Source organism: Ctenopharyngodon idella, chromosome 19, assembly GCF_019924925.1.
Source record: "Ctenopharyngodon idella isolate HZGC_01 chromosome 19, HZGC01, whole genome shotgun sequence".
Lineage (NCBI taxonomy): Eukaryota > Metazoa > Chordata > Actinopteri > Cypriniformes > Xenocyprididae > Ctenopharyngodon > Ctenopharyngodon idella.
In genome coordinates this window covers 7,068,037-7,087,623 of record NC_067238.1, presented here as the reverse complement: position 1 = coordinate 7,087,623, position 19,587 = coordinate 7,068,037, and the positions used below count along the sequence as shown (strand labels likewise).

The 19,587-nt window shown below is 36.0% G+C and overlaps 2 protein-coding genes and 3 long non-coding RNA genes across 8 annotated transcripts in view; 3 read left to right on the top strand and 2 right to left on the bottom strand.

Annotated features, from left to right (window-relative positions):
* Positions 1-19,587, bottom strand: part of LOC127501085 (uncharacterized) — a 194,373-nt gene that overhangs the window by 61,460 nt on the left and 113,326 nt on the right. The window lies entirely within an intron of this gene.
* LOC127501114 (uncharacterized) lies at positions 3,920-7,381 on the top strand. The gene is made up of 3 exons (XR_007926516.1): positions 3,920-4,137; positions 4,249-6,796; positions 7,240-7,381. It is a non-coding gene; the product is annotated as an uncharacterized LOC127501114 (long non-coding RNA).
* Positions 7,167-7,989, bottom strand: LOC127501120 (uncharacterized). The gene is made up of 2 exons (XR_007926522.1): positions 7,892-7,989; positions 7,167-7,799 (listed from the first exon to the last, which is right to left on the bottom strand). It is a non-coding gene; the product is annotated as an uncharacterized LOC127501120 (long non-coding RNA).
* LOC127501113 (uncharacterized) lies at positions 8,666-11,908 on the top strand. The gene is made up of 5 exons (XR_007926515.1): positions 8,666-8,994; positions 10,503-10,539; positions 10,681-10,782; positions 11,441-11,478; positions 11,827-11,908. It is a non-coding gene; the product is annotated as an uncharacterized LOC127501113 (long non-coding RNA).
* Positions 12,801-19,587, top strand: part of LOC127501094 (cytosolic 5'-nucleotidase 3-like) — a 246,708-nt gene continuing 239,921 nt past the window's right edge. For 3 of the 4 annotated variants that reach the window (XR_007926498.1, XM_051872891.1, XM_051872890.1), the window contains exon 1: positions 12,801-12,967. Coding sequence is in view for 2 of the 4 variants with exons in the window: in XM_051872891.1 (XP_051728851.1) it covers positions 12,965-12,967 (3 nt within the window). In the remaining 2 variants the exon portion in view is untranslated. The remainder of the gene's footprint in view (positions 12,968-19,587) is intronic. The other variant, XM_051872892.1, reaches the window with a different exon arrangement.

Genomic DNA, 19,587 nt, shown 5'->3' with positions numbered 1-19,587 from the left:
ACAAGCTGCGCATAAAATAATTGGCCTTTGCCAAATCACGTATGGTTAAATTGAGATTAAATTGCGATTAATCGTCCAGGCCTACCTCTCATATCCTCATGTACCCACTGGCTGATCTCTTTAACGTCATTACAGACCAGTGAGCTACCAGCTATCTGGAAGTATTCGCTCATTACTCCATTTTTCCTGCATGACTTAATTTTTGATGTTTAAAAATGGTGTTTATGTTTATGAACTCGATCTACTCCACCTTGGTTTGATCATCGCTCTGAATTCCATCCGGACATAATCTTTAACAAAAATGCAAATTTCTCAGCTTTTTGTTTAAAATGGTTCCTTTTTCATTTAAAAAAAAAAAAAAAAAAAAAAAAAAGGGGGGATTCATGAAGCTAGAATAAAATGTTTTTAAAATGGAAAGAGTTAAAGTAGTTAAAGGTATTTCAAGAATATAAAATAATACATAGGAACATAGTAGTACACTTAAAATGCAAAAATAATATATAAAAAGTAAACTATAAGTGTAATGTCTTGTTCACTTAAAGAGAACTTACAAGTATACTTGTACTAAACTAGTAGTTTACTGAGAGTATATTTCAAAGTGTATTCACATACTAAAAATGTACTACTAGTATTAACATATAAGTAACTAGTATACTTATAAGTTCACTTGTACTCACTTGCACTGTTACACTTATAGTACACTTAAATGTATACTTCATTTGGGCCAATTCACTCCAAGCGATATTAAAATAGTACACTTACAAGTTTACTACTAGTACTGTAATGATGGGCTGACAGCGTGAAGATCCATTTGCAGTTTCTTTATCGTAACAACAAAGCACAAGGCAGACAAGGGCAAGACAGTAGCGGAAACAGGGACAGGCTTGGGTCGAGACAGGCGGCAGAGATACAGGGTCTTACAACAGGCAGAGTTCAGGGCAGGCGGCAGGCAAACGTAATCCAGGAAACAGGCAGGGTTCAAGGCAGGCGGCAGAGGTTCACAGAAGATAAACAGTCCAATCAATAACAAGGTAACAGTCCACAAGAAAACACTCAGTAGTGATCACCGGGGCAAATCAAGACTTCACAGTGTATGGATGCGTGTGTGCGTCTTAAATAGTGTGAGTGTGATGCAGTGCAGGTGTGTGCAATCAGTCCCAGGAATGAGGGCCTATGGGTAACGTAGTCCAGAAGGAAGTAACTCAAAACTCAGGTGATGGCTCCCTCCGGCGGCCGGGAGGGGAAGCCGCGGGAGCTGTATTCGTGACAAGTACATTGATACTAATATACTTTCTACATAAAGTATACTTATAAATATATACTTGAACTTTAAGTATACTTGATAAAATGAACTTGAAGTATACTTCTTTTTCGTAAGGGTATATACATATGGTGTCAATGCAGACAGATCAAAAACATTGTTGAATTAGAGCTGAAGATCTTTGCCCGAACCTGACGGGACCCGACGGGTTCGGGCTTAATTTCTATCATTTTACACGGGCTCGGACTCCGGCTTGCGCGGTAAATGAGCGGTCATGTGATGCGTTTCGATTTTCGAAGCGAAAATGTACAGTAAGCTGACTGGGAAGATGACGAGGTCACTCGCTACATTAAAATGGCTGTCATGGAAAATCAAATGGATGTTCTTGGCTGGTGGAAGATCAACAAACCATCCTACCCAACTTGCAAAATTAGCCAGATCAGTACTATGCATCCCGGCCAGTAGCAGCAGCAGTGAAAAGGTGTTCAGTACTGCTGGACGCACCATCAGTGAGCGCAGGACTGCGCTGAAGCCATCTACAGTGGATTCAATAATTTTCCTTCACAAAAACATGTAGCCTAATCTTGGTGAGTAAAGGTTTTTCAATTTATAACTAAATATTAATTGAGTCTTAAATGCATAATGTAGACAAAGTATATAGGCTTATGTTGGCATTAATTTTTATTAAGTTTCAGCTGCTATTATTTTTATCTTAATTTAATTTGTTAAGAAATTCCAAGTGGCCTATAGCCTACGTTAGTCATGAATAAATTATGTTAAAACATGTATATTTATAAATGACTCATTCTTGACAAAAGCTGTGTGCGTGCGCATATTTGAATAATGTCGGGCTGTAAACGGGTTCGGGCTTTTAAAAAGCTGTCAATCAAAATGTACTTGTCGGGCTCGGGCCGAATTCTGTCGGGCTCGAGCCCTGTCGGGCCTAACGTTTAAGGCCCGTTTACAGCATCAAGTGTCCTAGTGGCGTACTTTGTTTTAAAAAGTGGGTGGGACAGGAATGTGTGTGGTGGTGGTGGGGGGTATTGTAATGGTATCATTACAATAATAAATGCACAAAATTTATCGACATAGATCTCATGTTTAATATGATAGTTTCGTCCTTAAATCTGTTGTTAGTCCAGAGAGCATTTACATTAGTCAATAAATATGTGGATCCGCAACTCTTGTTAGATTGTCCTGATAGATGAGAGGCAGAATTTTTGTTCAGCATGCCAGAGGTTCTGGGTTCTAATCCGCCCTCGTATAATTTATTTTTTTCTCATTAACACCAAAGATGTTTATCAGTGATTGTATATCAAGAGCAGGGTCACGTTTATGTGTATTTTGTTTTGTGATTTCACTGGAAAAAATAGAGTCTCCGGCCGCAACAGCGTTAGCAATAGATTGAAGCGCTCGTCCGAGTGAAGACTGCGCAGTGTGCACGAGCGCCAAGAGCACACTGTTGCGCCACTGATAACAGCGGCAACGAGCGTCAAGAGAACACTGTTGAGCCACTGATAACAGTGGCAACAAGCACTCAACATGATTTCAAAAACAACACATCCCAGCGACAGATCGCCTATTATTTAACACAAATGAATGAATTGCTAATCATCTAGAGATGTTTCTTTTGTATTAGTATACATCCGTGCCACGAGATGTTTCAAAAAGTGGTGGGGACAATATCGACCCTGGCAAAAAGTGGTGGGGACATGTCCCACCCATCCCACCTGCAAATTACGCCTATGAAGTGTCCCCAACTAAGCAAGCCAAAAGGCGACAGCAGCAAGGAACCCAAACTCCAACAGGTGACAAAATGGAGAAAAAAAAAAAAAAAAACTTTGGGAGAAACCAGGCACAGTCAGGGGGCCAGTTCTCCTCTGGCCAACAACGAACAGTGCATGATTATGATTCAGGCAGCATTACAGGTCATAAATTAGATTGGGATCGCAACAGTCAAATTATTAATTTAATCCAGTTCCATTTAGTTGAAGATCGGATTCATCACGCCGGTATGGAAACGGTTTGTTGGGGATCTATGCCACTTGCTGTCGTGTCGATGAGGCCTTCACAGGGGAATGGTCTAGTTTTGGTTTTCCCTTGCAACAAAACCACAAACAAAGTGGCGCAAATGTTAGCAAACTCCTCTCGTGGAGCATCAGCTCACATGAGATCTGATCAGGGAAGTTATTTTACTGGACATGTAATGAAAGTTGTGTGCAGTGTTCATATCATGCAGAAACTCTACAGTCTTTACAGACTACAGAGGTCCAAATGGTCAACTGTTTGAATGACACCATAAATACCAATTGCTAAACAAATAGCACAGCAATACAAATGGTGATCTGATGCTTTGATCACAGATCTGGCTAATGTAAACAGCATAATATAAAGAGATTTCCCCAGCAGACCTGGGAGTCATAATGCTCACAACACAGCAGACTGTGAAAGCACAACTGCAACAGCAGCTTAGTGACCATTAACACTCAGTTTATCTGGCCTTTTTCTTTGCAGAAACATGCCATCTGCAACAACTCTCTGGCTAAGACCATTAAAGAAAAATTAAGATCATCTACAATATCTTAAGCACCATCTATCTTAATGCAATTTGTGTAAAGGTTCAAGATTGAACTGTTTTTCTCTCTGTGTCCGTTTCCCTTTTCAGACTGACGGCTGCCATTTTTAGGGCCAGATTCCACAAGGGTGTCTGGTCCCATCTGAATCAAGCCAGGACACACACAACTTGTGTCTAGAGGCCATTCACACCTCATAGCACTCTTAGCTACATGGCCTCCCAGTGTAGAACTGGAACTAAATTATACAACACAGATTATGATTGTTACAACACAGAAGGGGACAGCGACACAGGAATACAGGTATAGATGTTTATTGAACAACCAGAATGATGAAAGAGTGCAGGTGAGTGAAGGCAGGTTAATACATTGGCAGGTATAGATGTAGAATTGATACTTGTCTTGGTTTTGCAGGATTGGCAGACGGATGACAGACTTGGAGCTTGAGCAGACACAGATGGACTCACGAGAGATGAGGAGACAACGTGGAGTTGAGGGAACACACAGGAGACAGGTAAGTATCTTCGGAGGAGTCCTTGAGGTAAGCAAACAGGTAAAACCATATGCAAAAGGAGACCAGACAGTGGCTGAGTGAGAGCGTGAGTCTTTTGTGCTGCTGTTGATGAGGGTGCTGATGAGCTGCAGGTGTGGGTGATTAATACTGTGGTGATGATGTGCGCTGTGTCTGTGTGAGGGTAGAGCCTGGCGTGTCTGTGACAATGATAGCATAGACATCACCCATCTCCTTTACACAAACATACAGAACACACCCTCACTACTACAACCTTACAACATCTCTACCTGGCATAGATCATAGGACTATTCAGGCTAAAATTATTCACATCATCCAAATCTAGCATACATCATTCACCTTCATACATATAGGACAAGGGAAATTATTTTCATAATTTCTTTTCAATTGTGTCTAACAATTTCGAAGCATTACAGTCTTGTCAACTTGTAAACACTGTAATGTGAATAGAACATGTGCATGCCTATAGTCACACATCAATTAATTTAATTTCTGATCATTCAAATTCCTAACCTGGTTTAGGGGATACATGAAATAGATTATGAAACAAAATTCAAAAAAAGACGTATAAAAAAGCAAGCAAAAAATTATTTAACAAACATCTAGGACAATAAATAATTATATATAACAACAAAAAAAAACCTTTCACTTTCAGGAAATACAGAGGAGGTATCGTTATAATGAAAGAATCATTTTTTTCAGCAGTAGTGCAGTTTTAACAGCTTTCTTGTTGAGCGATGAACAAAGAGAGTCATAAAATAGTTTTAGATCAATACAGAAAAGCGCAATGTTGGGCATACAGTCAGTAACTTTACACTGTGTGCAGAATTATTAGGCGAGTTGATTTTCTGATCATATTTTTTTTCGAAGCACATTTTACCAATTCCAAACCACATCAATCTTACTAACTACTATTAATTTTGAATTTAATCATTTATAAGTGATATATAATTGTTCATGAAGGCTGGAAATGAAAAATGGCAGGTTTTCTTTTATAGGCAAAATGAGCCAAAAAATAGATTTCTAAAGTCAAAAATTATTAAATGCTCAGGAGAAGGATGCAATACTAGAAATTGCAAAGTTAAAGCATGACCAATGGACAGCATATCCCTCATTGGTTCAGCAGGGTCATGCAAAAACAGGTGGAAAAGGAAAGACAAATGTTAACTGCAAAATAATTAAGAATTAAGGTGAATAATTAAGTGTGAAACATCAGGAACCCTTTAGTCTCCATTTTCCAGAACTGCAACCTACCTGGAGTCTCCAAAAGTGCAAGGTGTTAGGATCTCAGAGACTTAGGTTAGCTAAAGAATCCGAAAAAATGACCCGCACTTAATAAGAATCACAAGCTTAAGTGTTGTAAAATACATGAAAACTGGGTTTTTATAGGCTTTATAGACAGACAGATCGAGAGTGACTCTTGAAGGACCAGCACCACATCCTCTTGTACCACTGTTTGAAGAATTTATCTTCCAGAATCTGGCAGTAGGTTTTGGAGGATCATTTTTAGTCCATATCTGCAAGAAGGACATTTCAGGATAAGAGATGGACTAAAAATAAACTCCAACACCTTACTTCGAAAAATAAACTACGACACCGACACGTTTCGTGGCAGTTTCAGTGTGAAATGTCCACTGAGTGGCGCTAAAAGCGTGTTCAGTGTTTTTCCGAAACAGATGAACATGGTAGCCTACGGCTGCGTCCGAAACCGCCTACTCAGTGAGTAGGTACTTAATTTCAATAAGTACTTACTTAACGAGCGCTAAAAGAGTAGGTACTTAATAGCCAAATCTCGTTGAGTGAATGCAATCCGAAAATAATCCGCCATGTTGACGTTATCATGTGACCTACGACGTTATCACAAACGCAACAACTTAAAAGATATGAGTGACAGGTTTAATTCATCTATCTGTAAATATCTTGATATTGATCACACTTGCTTATTTTGTGGTCTTGTTGAAGAAACAGCTGCCAGTAATTTTGTAATTGTAGTACAACTAATATATTTTGGGTTAAAGTTCTTATATTTTTATAATGTGAGTTTATTTTTTTGTTGAATATGTTGTTAATTTCTTTATTTTATATGCAAAAATGTTCATCCACAAGCAAAAGTGGCATACATTTCATTTGTTTTCCTTTTTTTCTTGTTGAATTAGCTCTAGTTTCATCCCTCAGGCTTATAAATAATAAATACTTTTATGCATTATGATGTATTCAAAATATTTAACCTTATCATCATGCTTTATGTCTGTGTATATAATCTCAAACTAGGATGTATACAAACACATGTTTGTTTTTTGTCATTATTATTGTTTATTGTTATGTAGTTCGGTTTTCTTTAGTGTTATCAATGTCTGAAGCCAAAGAAGATATCAGCAGCTGCTCGAAGATCTCGCCTTTGGAGAAGACTGATTTTATACTCAAAAAAATGTAAGTATAACTACTTAAAATTAAGATTACCCCAGAATGAACTGCTTTGCTAGCCCACCTCAACACTTACACACAATGATATTGATAAATGCTGACCAATACTTCATTATATTACTTTTCATTTTACTTCTTTAGTAAAACAAGCAAAATGTAATGTTTTGTCATATGACATAGCTATGCATGAATACACACTAGACAAATACAGCTGATGTGAATACATCTCAATTTACAGTCAATTCATGCATTAATTCATTGCTTAATAAAATATATAAATTTACTGATAATAATAGCATAATTAATAAAAAAAAGTAAAAGAATTAATAAAAGTAATAATGACAATAAATAAATGCATATACAAGTCAACAACACATGAAACAAAGCTTTATTCAAATTTATTGATCTAACAATCACGTATTTACAATCCTACTGCCATCTCAACACAGCTGTGCCAATTCTGCAGCTTTATTCTGATGAAGCAGCTGATGAACACCTTCATCCATCATGTCCCTCACTGCTGCTCTTCTCAGTGGGGACATCGTTGATCCAGAGGATGAGGAAGATGATGATGATGATGGACCCCTTAACCCCACAACCTTGAAGCAAGAGTGGGAGAAGATGTGCAGGACAATCTGGCTGCTGCTGTGTCTGCTGCAAACATTCATGTGCTCTCCATCAGCATGACTAAATAAACAGATTAAAACATTTTACAATTCATTAATGTTAGCATTCTGTTTCTTGCCATATTTCATTTAATATTTTTACAATTACTTGCTAATTTTTGTCATAGCTTCATTACATTTGTGGTGTGGTGGGCTAAACCACTGAGCTGGTCAGCAGAAGATTGCTGGTTCAATCTCTGCAGCATCACCTCCAGTGTGTCCTTGATCAAGTCACTTAGAAGGAGGAGTGATGGAGCGTCTCGTCCATGGCTCTACACCATTTCCAGGACCTGCTGTGGCTCTCCATCCTCAGTGCTCACACCAGTCTGAGGACATTTCACATCCTACAATAATGCACAAATATAATACAAAAGCAGTCATCTTAACAGCACAGTGTCATTTGATTTCTGTATTAGAAGTAACAAAAGGATCTTACTTTATATTTTTGTTTCAGGTTTTCCTTTTTTGCTGCAGTCACCTTGTCTTGTAGGTCCTGCTTCACCACAAAGCTCTGCAGCAAATGCACAGAAATCAGGATTCAAAAAAGTGCTGTAATAACTCTGTTTAAATTACAATAATTAAAATAAACTAGACTTTAGATTTAAATAGACTTATTCATTTCTGTAGTATCCTCACTCAAAGCTTTTGATGGCAGCATTCCTTCATCACCGGATAAACACATGTATGATCATCTGTCCCTGTAACATCCAGACAAGATTCAAGTTTCCTCTGAGATTTATGTGCTTAAATCTACATTTACATGTTGATAATGTGTTAACTCTCTTTTTATCCAATACAAATGTTCCTTAATTTACCAACAGTACTAATGGACAAATAAAATAGATTAAACTTATGTTTATTTTATGTAGATTTATTTATCTACGTTATTTTCATTCATGTAATGTAAGCAGTGTTGACAACAGTGAATTCTACATAATAGCACACATACATCACTCATACATAATCTATCACTCATAAGCCATAATACTTAAAGATGTTCCTGTCAGATGTTAAATAAACATTTAATAAGCACCTTTAAGATGTGGCTTAGAATATGTGAATCCACTTCGGAGAATTAAGTTATGTGTGTTTACTAGAGCTCCCCTGTTATCATAATAAATCGTGTTTTTACTGTAAAATCACAACTATAGTGTCTAGCATCTTTACACATTCAGCGGTTTACTCTACAGTACTTCAACAAATGCTATTTTATTACAAGGAACCGTGTTTTTAGTTTTCAATACTCACATTTGAAAGCATCCGCGCCGCTTTTCTCCTCCGTGTTCAATTATGACGTATCCTCTCCCGTGGCCTCCTGGGATAGAAAAGTATCGATCGAGGAACACTTCAGAATCTGGGCGGAAGCAGCAGGCCATCCGGGAACTTCTCGACTATTCATTTATGATTACTGAGGTTTCTGGCATACTTAATTGCTCGCCTACTGCTTTTTCCCTATTATATAGTAGAGAAGTATGCGGTTTCGGACGCACTTTAAGTAGACGCACGTCCGAATCTCACGAGAATTAGTACGTCATCCAGGTAATTTTCGCCTACTCTTTTTGCTTCGGACATACTTATTCGCTCGCCTACTGCTTTTTTCCCTACTAAATAGTAGAGAAGTAGGCGGTTTCGGACGCAGCCTACGTTTTTATTACACGTATCACCACAGTTCTGATTTTAAATGTCCATGACTTGTCTTTCACGGGATTCGTAACCAAGCCTTCCACATCCTAAGTACAACTCCCTATCAGCTGAGCAAACTTGATATATTAGAAAAGCAAAACATATCCCATACGGTAAAAATATATATATATTATCTGGCCAAAATATATTTTAAATATATGGTAAATATATGTTGTAAACAGTGAAGTTCAATGACATATATTTTTGAAACTGAAAATATATTTTGTTTCAACCTTCATATACTTAAAATATATTTAAAAATGTATTTCAGGGGCAAGAAAATACATTTATATTTAAAAATATATTTCAGGGTGCAAGAAAATACATTTCCAATCTTACAGTCGACAATGCAAATATGGTTGGAAGAAAGCCCTGCGATTAAACTACATTCCATTAAACGTTAGAAGAATTTTAAACGCTTACAGAAAAAAAAAAACATGAATTTCCCCATATTTTCCACATTGACCAATTTTGTTCACATGATCTTCCCAAAAAATACAGAGTGATCATGGCACTTGATCCCCAGCCTTTATTGGAAACACCCTCACAAATGTGTATTTTAATCTATTGTTTATTAAATACTTTGTTTATTAATTTGTTTATTTATTTTTAATTTAATGTCAGTGTAATATAGCGTTTAAATGCACGTCAAATAAAAATAAGTAGATGAATAAAATCGCTAGATGTACGATGTTAATAACTGTGATGTAATTTGAATTGGAAACCACTAGCAGCGCTCACGGACTTTTGGAGTACTGCGCATGCGCGTCAGTTTGAGCTGTAACGGTCGTCAGTCAGCCGGGAGTTCTCGGAGGAAAAGAGGAGTTATAACTTTATTTTTAGTCATCATTTTTCACATATGTAATGTTAATTGCTACTTTGGATGTATACTGTTTTGTATTGTCAAGGTTTTTTTTTAACTTTATTTGTCAATTTGATGACCTGTTTGTTTCATTTGCTCACATGAGGAGACGCATCTGACATTTTTAGATTTCCGTTTTAATTCCGTTTTCTCGCGTGATCCTGTCACTGATAGTGGAGCCTGTAAGTTTTTTGTTAAATTTAAATGTTTTGCTAAACTTGTTAAATCAGCACACTTTATTCGCTCGTTATTAAAGTTCAGGCATACGCTGGTTTGGCATTAATGGCGTTTCATTCTCTCAAATTTTCTATTTTTTTTTTTAATATAGCCTAGTTTATATAATACTGTAGTTTTTGCTCACTTTCTGCTGAATGACAAGCTGTTTTCGATGAACCAGTTGAGCCAGTGATTCAATAAGTCGCTTGTAACAAAAGATGCTTATTTGTCACCACCTACAGGTTTACATGTGTCATTCATTACTGTATGTACTTTTTATTTTCAGAAGCAGAAGCAGAGATAGTTTGTGCAACAGCAACAAGGTGAGAATGATCATGAGACACTTTAAGTAGAAGAATTTTTTTTTTATTATTATTTAATTATTTTATTTGTGTAATTTATGAATTGATATGTTCTCTGCACTTGTGTCTTTCTTAATATCTGTTTCTGTCTGTCTGGAACAGGTGCAGGTCCAAACCCATCTGTCAAGACGCTTCTTTGTCCACTTGCTGTCCGCCCCACCAGCCCAACGATTGTGCTGGAGAGCTTTTGACCACAAGTCATAGGTACAGGATAATGTTCATAGTCAAGTCATCTTCATTTCTGTAACACTTTACAGCTGCACAGTAATGAACATGAAAGTAAACATGAATTTAAATATAAAGGCCAAATTACAGTTTTTTTTGTTTTGTTTTGTTTTTTGGCTAAGAAAAATAAAGTTTTTGTTTCTGATAATACTAGAAAATGGGATACTTCACCCAAAAATGAAAATACTCTCAGAATATGACTTTCAAATGATGATTTTTAGAAAATAATCCATCTCTGTGAGTGCAAGTGTAAGGTTGACACTTCAAAAACCACACAGAGTAAAAAACAACAGTAGTCAATATGATTCTAGTTGAAGTGAAACACTAGGTGTGTGTTAGAAAAATACTAATATTTTAAAGTCTGTGCTTCCAAATGACTCCTCAAGCTTCAAAACACACATCACAAGTTACAACATGCAGACTTTGAGCCCATATTTGACAGTTGGCAAATTTGTAGTGCAACAAATTTACCATAATAGTATTTTCCTCAAACACACCTATTGTTTGAGTTGACATTGATTCGTCAACTGAGGTCATGTGGATTACCATCATGTTCACTTTGTTTGGTTTTTGACCTTCTTGCGTGAACATGCATTTTCTGTGTGTTTTTCTTAAAATCTCTGTTTGTATTCCACAGAAAAAGAGAATGTCATAATCATCTGGAACAGCATGAGGGTAAGTATATGATGATATCATTTCTGTTTTTGGGTGGATTATCCCTTTAAGTTAAGTTAGCTTAAATGAATGTGCCTTTGTGATATTCCATTATCCCTTCATTTGTAAAAGTGAAAATGCAATGCAGAAGTGTAAAGAAAGGCTAATTCGACCTCTCCTCAATCATCAGTTTCTTGACTGTACTGTCCAAAAATATGCCTATTAAATATCTTAAAAATCCAGTATACCTGTAATTGTTTTAGTTCCAGTGTAAACAAAAATATCAGGAAATCCAAAACTAGTCAGAAGACAAGTGCATGCCCTCTGTACCTGTACAGATGTTCAGTTTTTGTGTTTTGTCTTTTCTAGGAGCAAAGAGCAAAACTGACAGTGGTGGAGAGAGAAGAAGTGCCCTTGATGAGGAAACCATGGCAGCCATATATACAGTAAGTCAATACTTGGTGAAAGGAAAATTTACTAGAAACATTTAGTTAACTAAAAAAAATAACTGATTTTTGTCTCGCAGTCAAGAAGAGATTTCCAAATGTGTCCAAAGAGGCTTTGCGGATTTGAACTGGGGAAACAGAGACTTCTTGAAAGCAAAAAAGTTATATTTTTTTTTAATATATTGTAATATTTTTTTTTGAACATTGTAAAGTATGTTCCTTGCTGATTTTTATTCACATGTTCACGTGTTATAGACAACAAATAAACGTTTTTCAAATGTCACGTGAATGTATTTTCTTGGGTTGAAATATATTTAGGGCAAAATATATTTTTAAATGCTTTTGAAAAATATATTTTTAAAAAATATACAAAAAATGTTTTTAGAAAATATATTTATGTAAATATATTTGAAAATATATTTTAACGAATATATTTTTTGGCCATTTTTTGTATATTTTGAAATATATTTAAAAATGTATTTGAAAATATATTTTTTTACCGTATGGGATGGAGCTGGTTAAGCAATACAAAGTCCAAAATGTATTTACAAATTGTGCACTTTGGTAAAAGTGTTTTGAGATCATAACATAATATTGTGCAAGGAGATGTGAAAACAAGTCTTTATTAATCCATAATCTGACCCTGTAATCATGTTGTTTAATGATAATAATAATAATAATAAAAATCTCTAGTGACGTCTGGAACGGTTTAAAGTTAAACAAAAATACAGGAAGTCAAGAAGGTATAAAGAATATGATTTTGGTAAAAACTAAACAAGATCAAAATATTAGAATAGCTTAAACGTTATCTGAGAGAAACAGGAAATTATCCAAGAATAATATTTTTTTTTCCTACTCATTGAGGCTCCACTCCAGTGGTGGCGGTAACGCACCCATATGCTATTTTGCAAACCGTCAATAGACACAAGAAGAAGAATTAGTGCATCACGCACATATGCATTGATCGAATTTCACGTTCTCTATTTAATTCAGTTAATAACTTAGATCACTTCGAGTCTTATTTAATTCATATTATAACCAAAATCACTTCGAGTCTCGACATGGTAAGTTATTACAGCATTACTGATAATTTTCTCTCAGTCACGAGTATTTGACAGTCACTGTTTACGGTTGATAAATTGTTTATGTAATTCATAATACTCATTGCATTGCTGACTTCTGTTTGCCTGTGTTTACTAATGCCTTCTTTAAGAGAACATCAAAAAGTTACTAGTATACGACCACCTAAAGTGTTTCATTTATTTTTCTGCTGCTGTGGCATTTATGAACCACATTGACAAAATGCGCAGCATGTTTTGTCGTAAAACAATGAAAGTTGAAAGCTCTGTAACATGCTAAACTAATTAAACATTAATTTACTGAACAAATCAATACTGAATCCGTTGCACATCAGTGAGTGCAAGACAAAAGATGCGATCGGACGAAATTGTCATTTAGCAATGATTTATTCTAATAATCTGTAGCATATAAATTTAATGTATAGACAGTTTTCTTGGGTTGTGTTTCCCAACGGCATCGTACTAAACATTGGTGAGAGTGGTATGATGATTTTAGGAAAGGCAGGCATGGAAATTCGCTTGAAAAATCAATCGGATCTCTCAACTGGTAAAGTTTCTCTCCAGCAGATAGCGAGGAGGGTTAAATCTAGAATACAAAGCATTTATTTAGTAAAATAATACACCATAGAACAAAAACTTCTACAACTGATTGGATAGGTAAATAAATGATCATGCGGCCTCCTATTTTTACCCCATAATTTATATACCCTGAAGTCTTCCTCTCTGCATCCCATAATTACTTTCATTTATGCACGCAAATGCCTTTGGTAGTAAAACAGTTCTCCACTCCCTAGTCTCTCCCAGAATATGCTGGTCTTGACCAGTGCTGGCCAATAAGGACAGCCTGATGGCTCAGGGTCAGCCTGAAAGACGCTTCTGACCGTTGACGGATTTGTAATTTTAAATGTCTGGTAACCAATATGCAGAACCGATATTAATGCAGTTTTACTTCTGTTTGTTAAATTTCATCTCCACAACAATAGAAAAACATAGCATGTTGTCTTATTTTCATAGCAGCAGCAAAAACAATATAAATAATAGGCAAAATAAATGAACAAAATCTAATGTTCTCAAATGGAGCGCACAAATTTAAGACAATGAAGTTTATCAGCTTTGCATAAATGCAGTGTTGTAGTACTCGAGACTCGGTCTCAGTCTTGAACTCGGTCTCGAGACCATATTGTAATGGTCTTGGTCTTGTCATGGACTTGTGTGCATTTTGACTCGGAATTGACTCGTACTCGAACATATTAGGAATCTGACTCATTCCCGAGTCCACTCGAGTCCCATTCAAAATATTTCATGATTATTACTGTATGTTATTATTTCTGTATATTGATGTTTGGTTGACACGTCCAATAATTGGTGATTTTCTTGTGTGCAACTTCGCATGACTTGAGACTAACGTTAGTGCAAAGGCAGCAGGACTCAGGTAGTAGCGGGAAGTTCGGATCATTTTACTGACTCAGATCTTTGAATCTTGTTCAGCAAAATGATCAAATCTTTTTTTTAATTTCGTTCATTTTAGCAGAATATAATTGAAATGTTACATTTGAAATTCCCCAATACATACTACTTGCTCAAACGTTTATCACATTTGTAATAAAAAATAAACTATAGGCTAATACAGCCACAAAGGCCAAATTATGAGTAAAACATAATTGATTATTTAATCGCTTAGCAGGGTTTGAGGCTATGCAGTCTGTTAGTTCACCTCACCTCCAGATCAGAATCGTTCTTTCTTTTGTCACCTCACATTTATCATGTCTGTTCCCCAGAAAGATTAGATTCCTCTCGTGTCTAGAACTCCAAACTTTCTGGTCTCGGTCTCAACTCGGACTCAGCCCTCTCTGGTCTCGGTCTCAACTCAGACTCAGCCCTCTCTGGTCTCGGTCTTGACTCAGACTCGAAATGAGCTGGTCTCGACTACAACACTGCATAAATGTAATCATTTTTTAAAAAACTACAGCTTAAAATAAAGGTTTGAAACACGCACCGACGGTTTCACAGACAAGGCTTAAGCTGGTCCTAGACTAAAATGCATTTTTGAGCTGTTTTAACTGAATGCAACTTGCATTGACATGTCTTAAAATATGTCAGTTGCCATTGTTTTATCTCAAGATGCACACCAGTAATGTTTTTTTTTTTAGGTTATGTTTATAAAAGCTACTTAAATACCCTAATTGAACTAAGGCCTAATTCTGTCTTAGCCTAAGCCCTGTCTATGAAACCGGGCCGCAGTGCAAACAGACTAAGCTGTGTCTCATTTCGAAGGCTGCATCTTCTGGAGGCAAGGCTTGATGCTAACTTTTTTCCCTTTAGGAGCATATGTGCTCGTAATTTGAAAAAATTAGGAGCGTATTAAACAACTTTTGCGCAATGCAGATGAATCAAATAATGTATTTTACCTTAATAAAGGGATATAAGGAGACATTTACAAGCACTATATATAATAATTGCTGAAACTTTTATCACAGTATATGGTATTATCACGGTACTGAATTAAGTTACAAAAAAAGTTGTCCTCCTAGCAGATTTAATGACTTTTTCTTATAACAAAAAATTCTGAACATGTAAGTACAATAAAACAATACACACACAAAAAATATAACATTAACATTAAGTCATTTAGCAGACACTTTTCTCCAAAGCAACTCACAATTGAGAATAGTAGAAGCAATCAAATCAACATGAGTACAAAAGTACCGTGTCAAGTCAGTTTCATCAGTAAAGTGCTCATAGCAAGGGTTTTTTTTCTTTTTAATACAAATAGATGGAGAAAGAGAATAGAAATTGTGCACTAATAGAGAAGGTCCATTAAATAATATTAACAGTCAGATACAACTTTTGATTTTTAATAATGTGTTAGTAAATGTTGAAATTAACATTAACATTAAAGGGATAGTTCACCCCCCTCAAAAAAAGAAAAAAAAGTGTCATCGTTTACTCACCCTCACCAAGTTGTTCCAAACCTGTATGGATTTCTTTCTTCTGCTGAACGCAAAAGAAGAAATTTTTAAAAATGTTGGTAACCAAAAAGTTGATGGGCCCTGACTTCCATAGTATGGTTTTCCCCATACTATGGAAGTCAGTGGGGCCCATTGTAGCAACTTAGCTCAAAAGAAATATGAAAAATTAATCATAATTAGTTATAATTAATTATAAATATTTGGATCAGTTAATAAAATTAACTTAATGTAATAAAATTAATATTACATCCAATTAACCTCTTTGGCCAATGAACACTCAGTGTTAATTGTTTATTAATTTTAAGAAATGTTCATCTCCAGGTTATGGGAAATAACATTCTTATTGTACAGTACTACTCAGAACATGTAGTCAAGATCTGCATGATTAGGGTCTCCAGTATATGAGCATGAAACACGGACAACTTTACGTGTGACATGAACAAAACTTTATTAACTAGACTAAACACTTAAATAGGGCTGGGCGTTACAGCTAAAAAATGATCACAATATAATGTTTCATATTGATCGATATCGATAATTATTGAAAAAATTTTAGTAGAAAAAAATGTTTGAATTTAACCAATGCATTTTTAATTAAGGCAAACAACAAATAATTTTTAAAACAAAGCTAAATAAAATGTAAACAAATCTTTCTTATATTTTATATGAAGATTAAATAAATAAGTGATAAAGAAACTTAGAGCTGCACAATTCTGGATAAATTGAGAAACTTTTTTGTTTGTTTCAAACCGAGATCACAATTCTGAATGACAACTAAAAGAAATAACATGTAATTTAGAGGTTCTGACAAAATATTAAGTGCTGCAGTCTATTTTAAAATTTTAAATATATTTGAATTAATTATTTTAAAAAAAATCTTCAATGGCACGCTCATAAATACTCTAGTTTCATTACTGGATGAATGAGTGTATTTGAAAGAATCTGTTAAATGAAGATTTAACGTCAAATACATTTTTTAACAATCACTTTTCGCCACCTGGTGGTGAAACAATGTAATCGATAAATGCGTCATTTTCAGCGTGTTAAAGTTTTTCAAAAGCTGATTTGCTCTATTTTGATCGATAACATAGACATTAGTGTTTTATCTGAGCTCTAAACTTTTATCTCAATACTTCTGTGATAACCTGAATATTTGTAGCACAGAAATAAAGATACTGTGATTGAAAGCACTGTTTGTGCAGCTGTTAATACCGACATAACAACTGCTCTCTCAAGACGAACTTTGAAGTAGATCAACTGTAAGAAGGAAACCATGAAACTGCCACACTGACGAGCTGACATATCATTTTTTATTCACAATCTCCTCGTCGCCGGTAGGTACAGCATTCATTTTCATGTGTTTGTGTGTTCTGATCTCACGTGCCGATTGCGCACCTGAACTCCACAGCAACTTGTTTGCGTGTCACTCATAGCGCGTCTGTGAGAGTTGTTCATGCAACCGAACTTCATGTCTGTTTACATTTTAACGCATTTAAGTGAAACTATATTGAGAGTTATATCAAACATTTTGTCCATTGTTATCAATTAAGACGTACCGTCGATAAATATCGATACCATTTTATCACCCAGGCCTACACTTAAACTACTCTAACATTCACACACATACATGCATACAGTTTACCAAGGGAAAGAGAGAGATGAAGCAGAATACAGGAAAGCAAGAATTATTGCATTGTTTGAAATTCAGCAGATCAACAGCCTTGAGCAAATCATCAGTTTAGTTCTAACAAAGCCCTTTTTAAAGGGGAGTAAGGATACTTAATGTATCAAATAATGAGACAAAGTTTGATACTTGCATGTCTCGCCCTTTTAAATTGAACTGTCCTGATGCAATTTGTTGAGGCTTGTTGAGTTGATCTTTGCTGATGTTGTCTTGATGAGAGAGAACCAGTTGGATTCAGAGGATCTTTGGTGAATGAAAAGTCTAGGCTGGAGCCTGGCACAAGCTTGGGGTTCCTTTGAAGCTTCTAGCTTCTTAGCATCGTCTTCACATCAGAGTTTTCTCAGTAAAAGAGTATTTTAACACATGAACTAACTCTTTCCCATTTGTCATTGAGAGCATATGTTGTAGTTTAGATACATTTTTAAGATGGAATAATGTGGTTTTACAGATGCTAGAAATGTGGCTTTCAGATGAAAGATTGGTATCAAAGAGCACACCCAGGTTCCTAACTGACGACGAAGACTTAACAGAACAGCCATCAAGTGTTAGACAGTATTCTAGGTTATTACGTACAAAGGTTTTTGGTCCAATAATTAGAATCTCTGTTTTTTTTCTGAATTTAGTAGTAGAAAATTACTAGTCATCCTCTAATGAGAGCCGTCTCAGTATTATGGTACAGTCTAAATCCTGACTGGAAATCCTCACAGATACCATTTCTTTCTAAGAAGGAACATAGTTGCGATGATACTGCCTTTAAGGTAGATTCGAGATTGGCCTGTAATTGACTAATTCTCTAGGATCAAGTTGTGTTTTTTTAATAAGAGGTTTGATAATAGCCAGCTTAAAAGTTTTCGGTACGTATCCTAGTGACGAAGATGAATTCATGATAATAAGAAGAAGATCTATGACCTCTCTTTCAACAGCTTAGTCGATATAGGGTCTAACATACATGTTGTTGATTTTGATGATTTAACAAGTTTAGACAATTCTTCCTCTCCTATAGCAACAAATGAATGGAATTTTTCCTCAGGGATACTACTAGGGATGTGCAACAGCAATCGAATACTCGAGTACTCGACCGTGACAGCAACGATCGATCATATAAACGATGATCGAAATGTTTTTTTTTTATTTCTTCTCCTGAATTGGTTATAGCAGCACTTTGGGCGGCGCCCTGAGCTCTGATTGTTTAGCTTTCCACAGCATTTGTCAAAAGATGTTAGAAGAGAGAGAATGGCCTCAAAGTCACGTAGTGATGTCTGGCTTCATTTTGACAAGATACAGTGGGTACGGAAAGTATTCAGACCCCCTTAAATTTTTCACTCTTTGTTATATTGCAGCCATTTGCTAAAATCATTTAAGTTCATTTTTTTTCCTCATTAATGTACACACAGTACCCCATATTGACAGAAAAACACAGAATTGTTGACATTTTTGCAGATTTATTAAAAAAGAAAAACTGAAATATCATATGGTCCTAAGTATTCAGACCCTTTGCTCAGTATTTAGTAGAAGCACCCTTTTGATCTAATACAGCCATGAGTCTTTTTGGGAAAGATGCAACAAGATTGGTGGAGGGCTGCAGTGATGGTTGACTTTCTACAACTTTCTCCCATCTCCCGACTGCATCTCTGGAGCTCAGCCACAGTGATCTTTGGGTTCTTCTTTACCTCTCTCACCAAGGCTCTTTTCCCCCAATAGCTCAGTTTGGCCGGACGGCCAGCTCTAGGAAGGGTTCTGGTCGTCCCAAACGTCTTCCATTTAAGGATTATGGAGGCCACTGTGCTCTTAGGAACCTTAAGTGCAGCAGAAATTTTTTTGTAACCTTGGCCAGATCTGTGCCTTGCCACAATTCTGTCTCTGAGCTCTTCAGGCAGTTCCTTTGACCTCATGATTCTCATTTGCTCTGACATGCACTGTGAGCTGTAAGGTCTTATATAGACAGGTGTGTG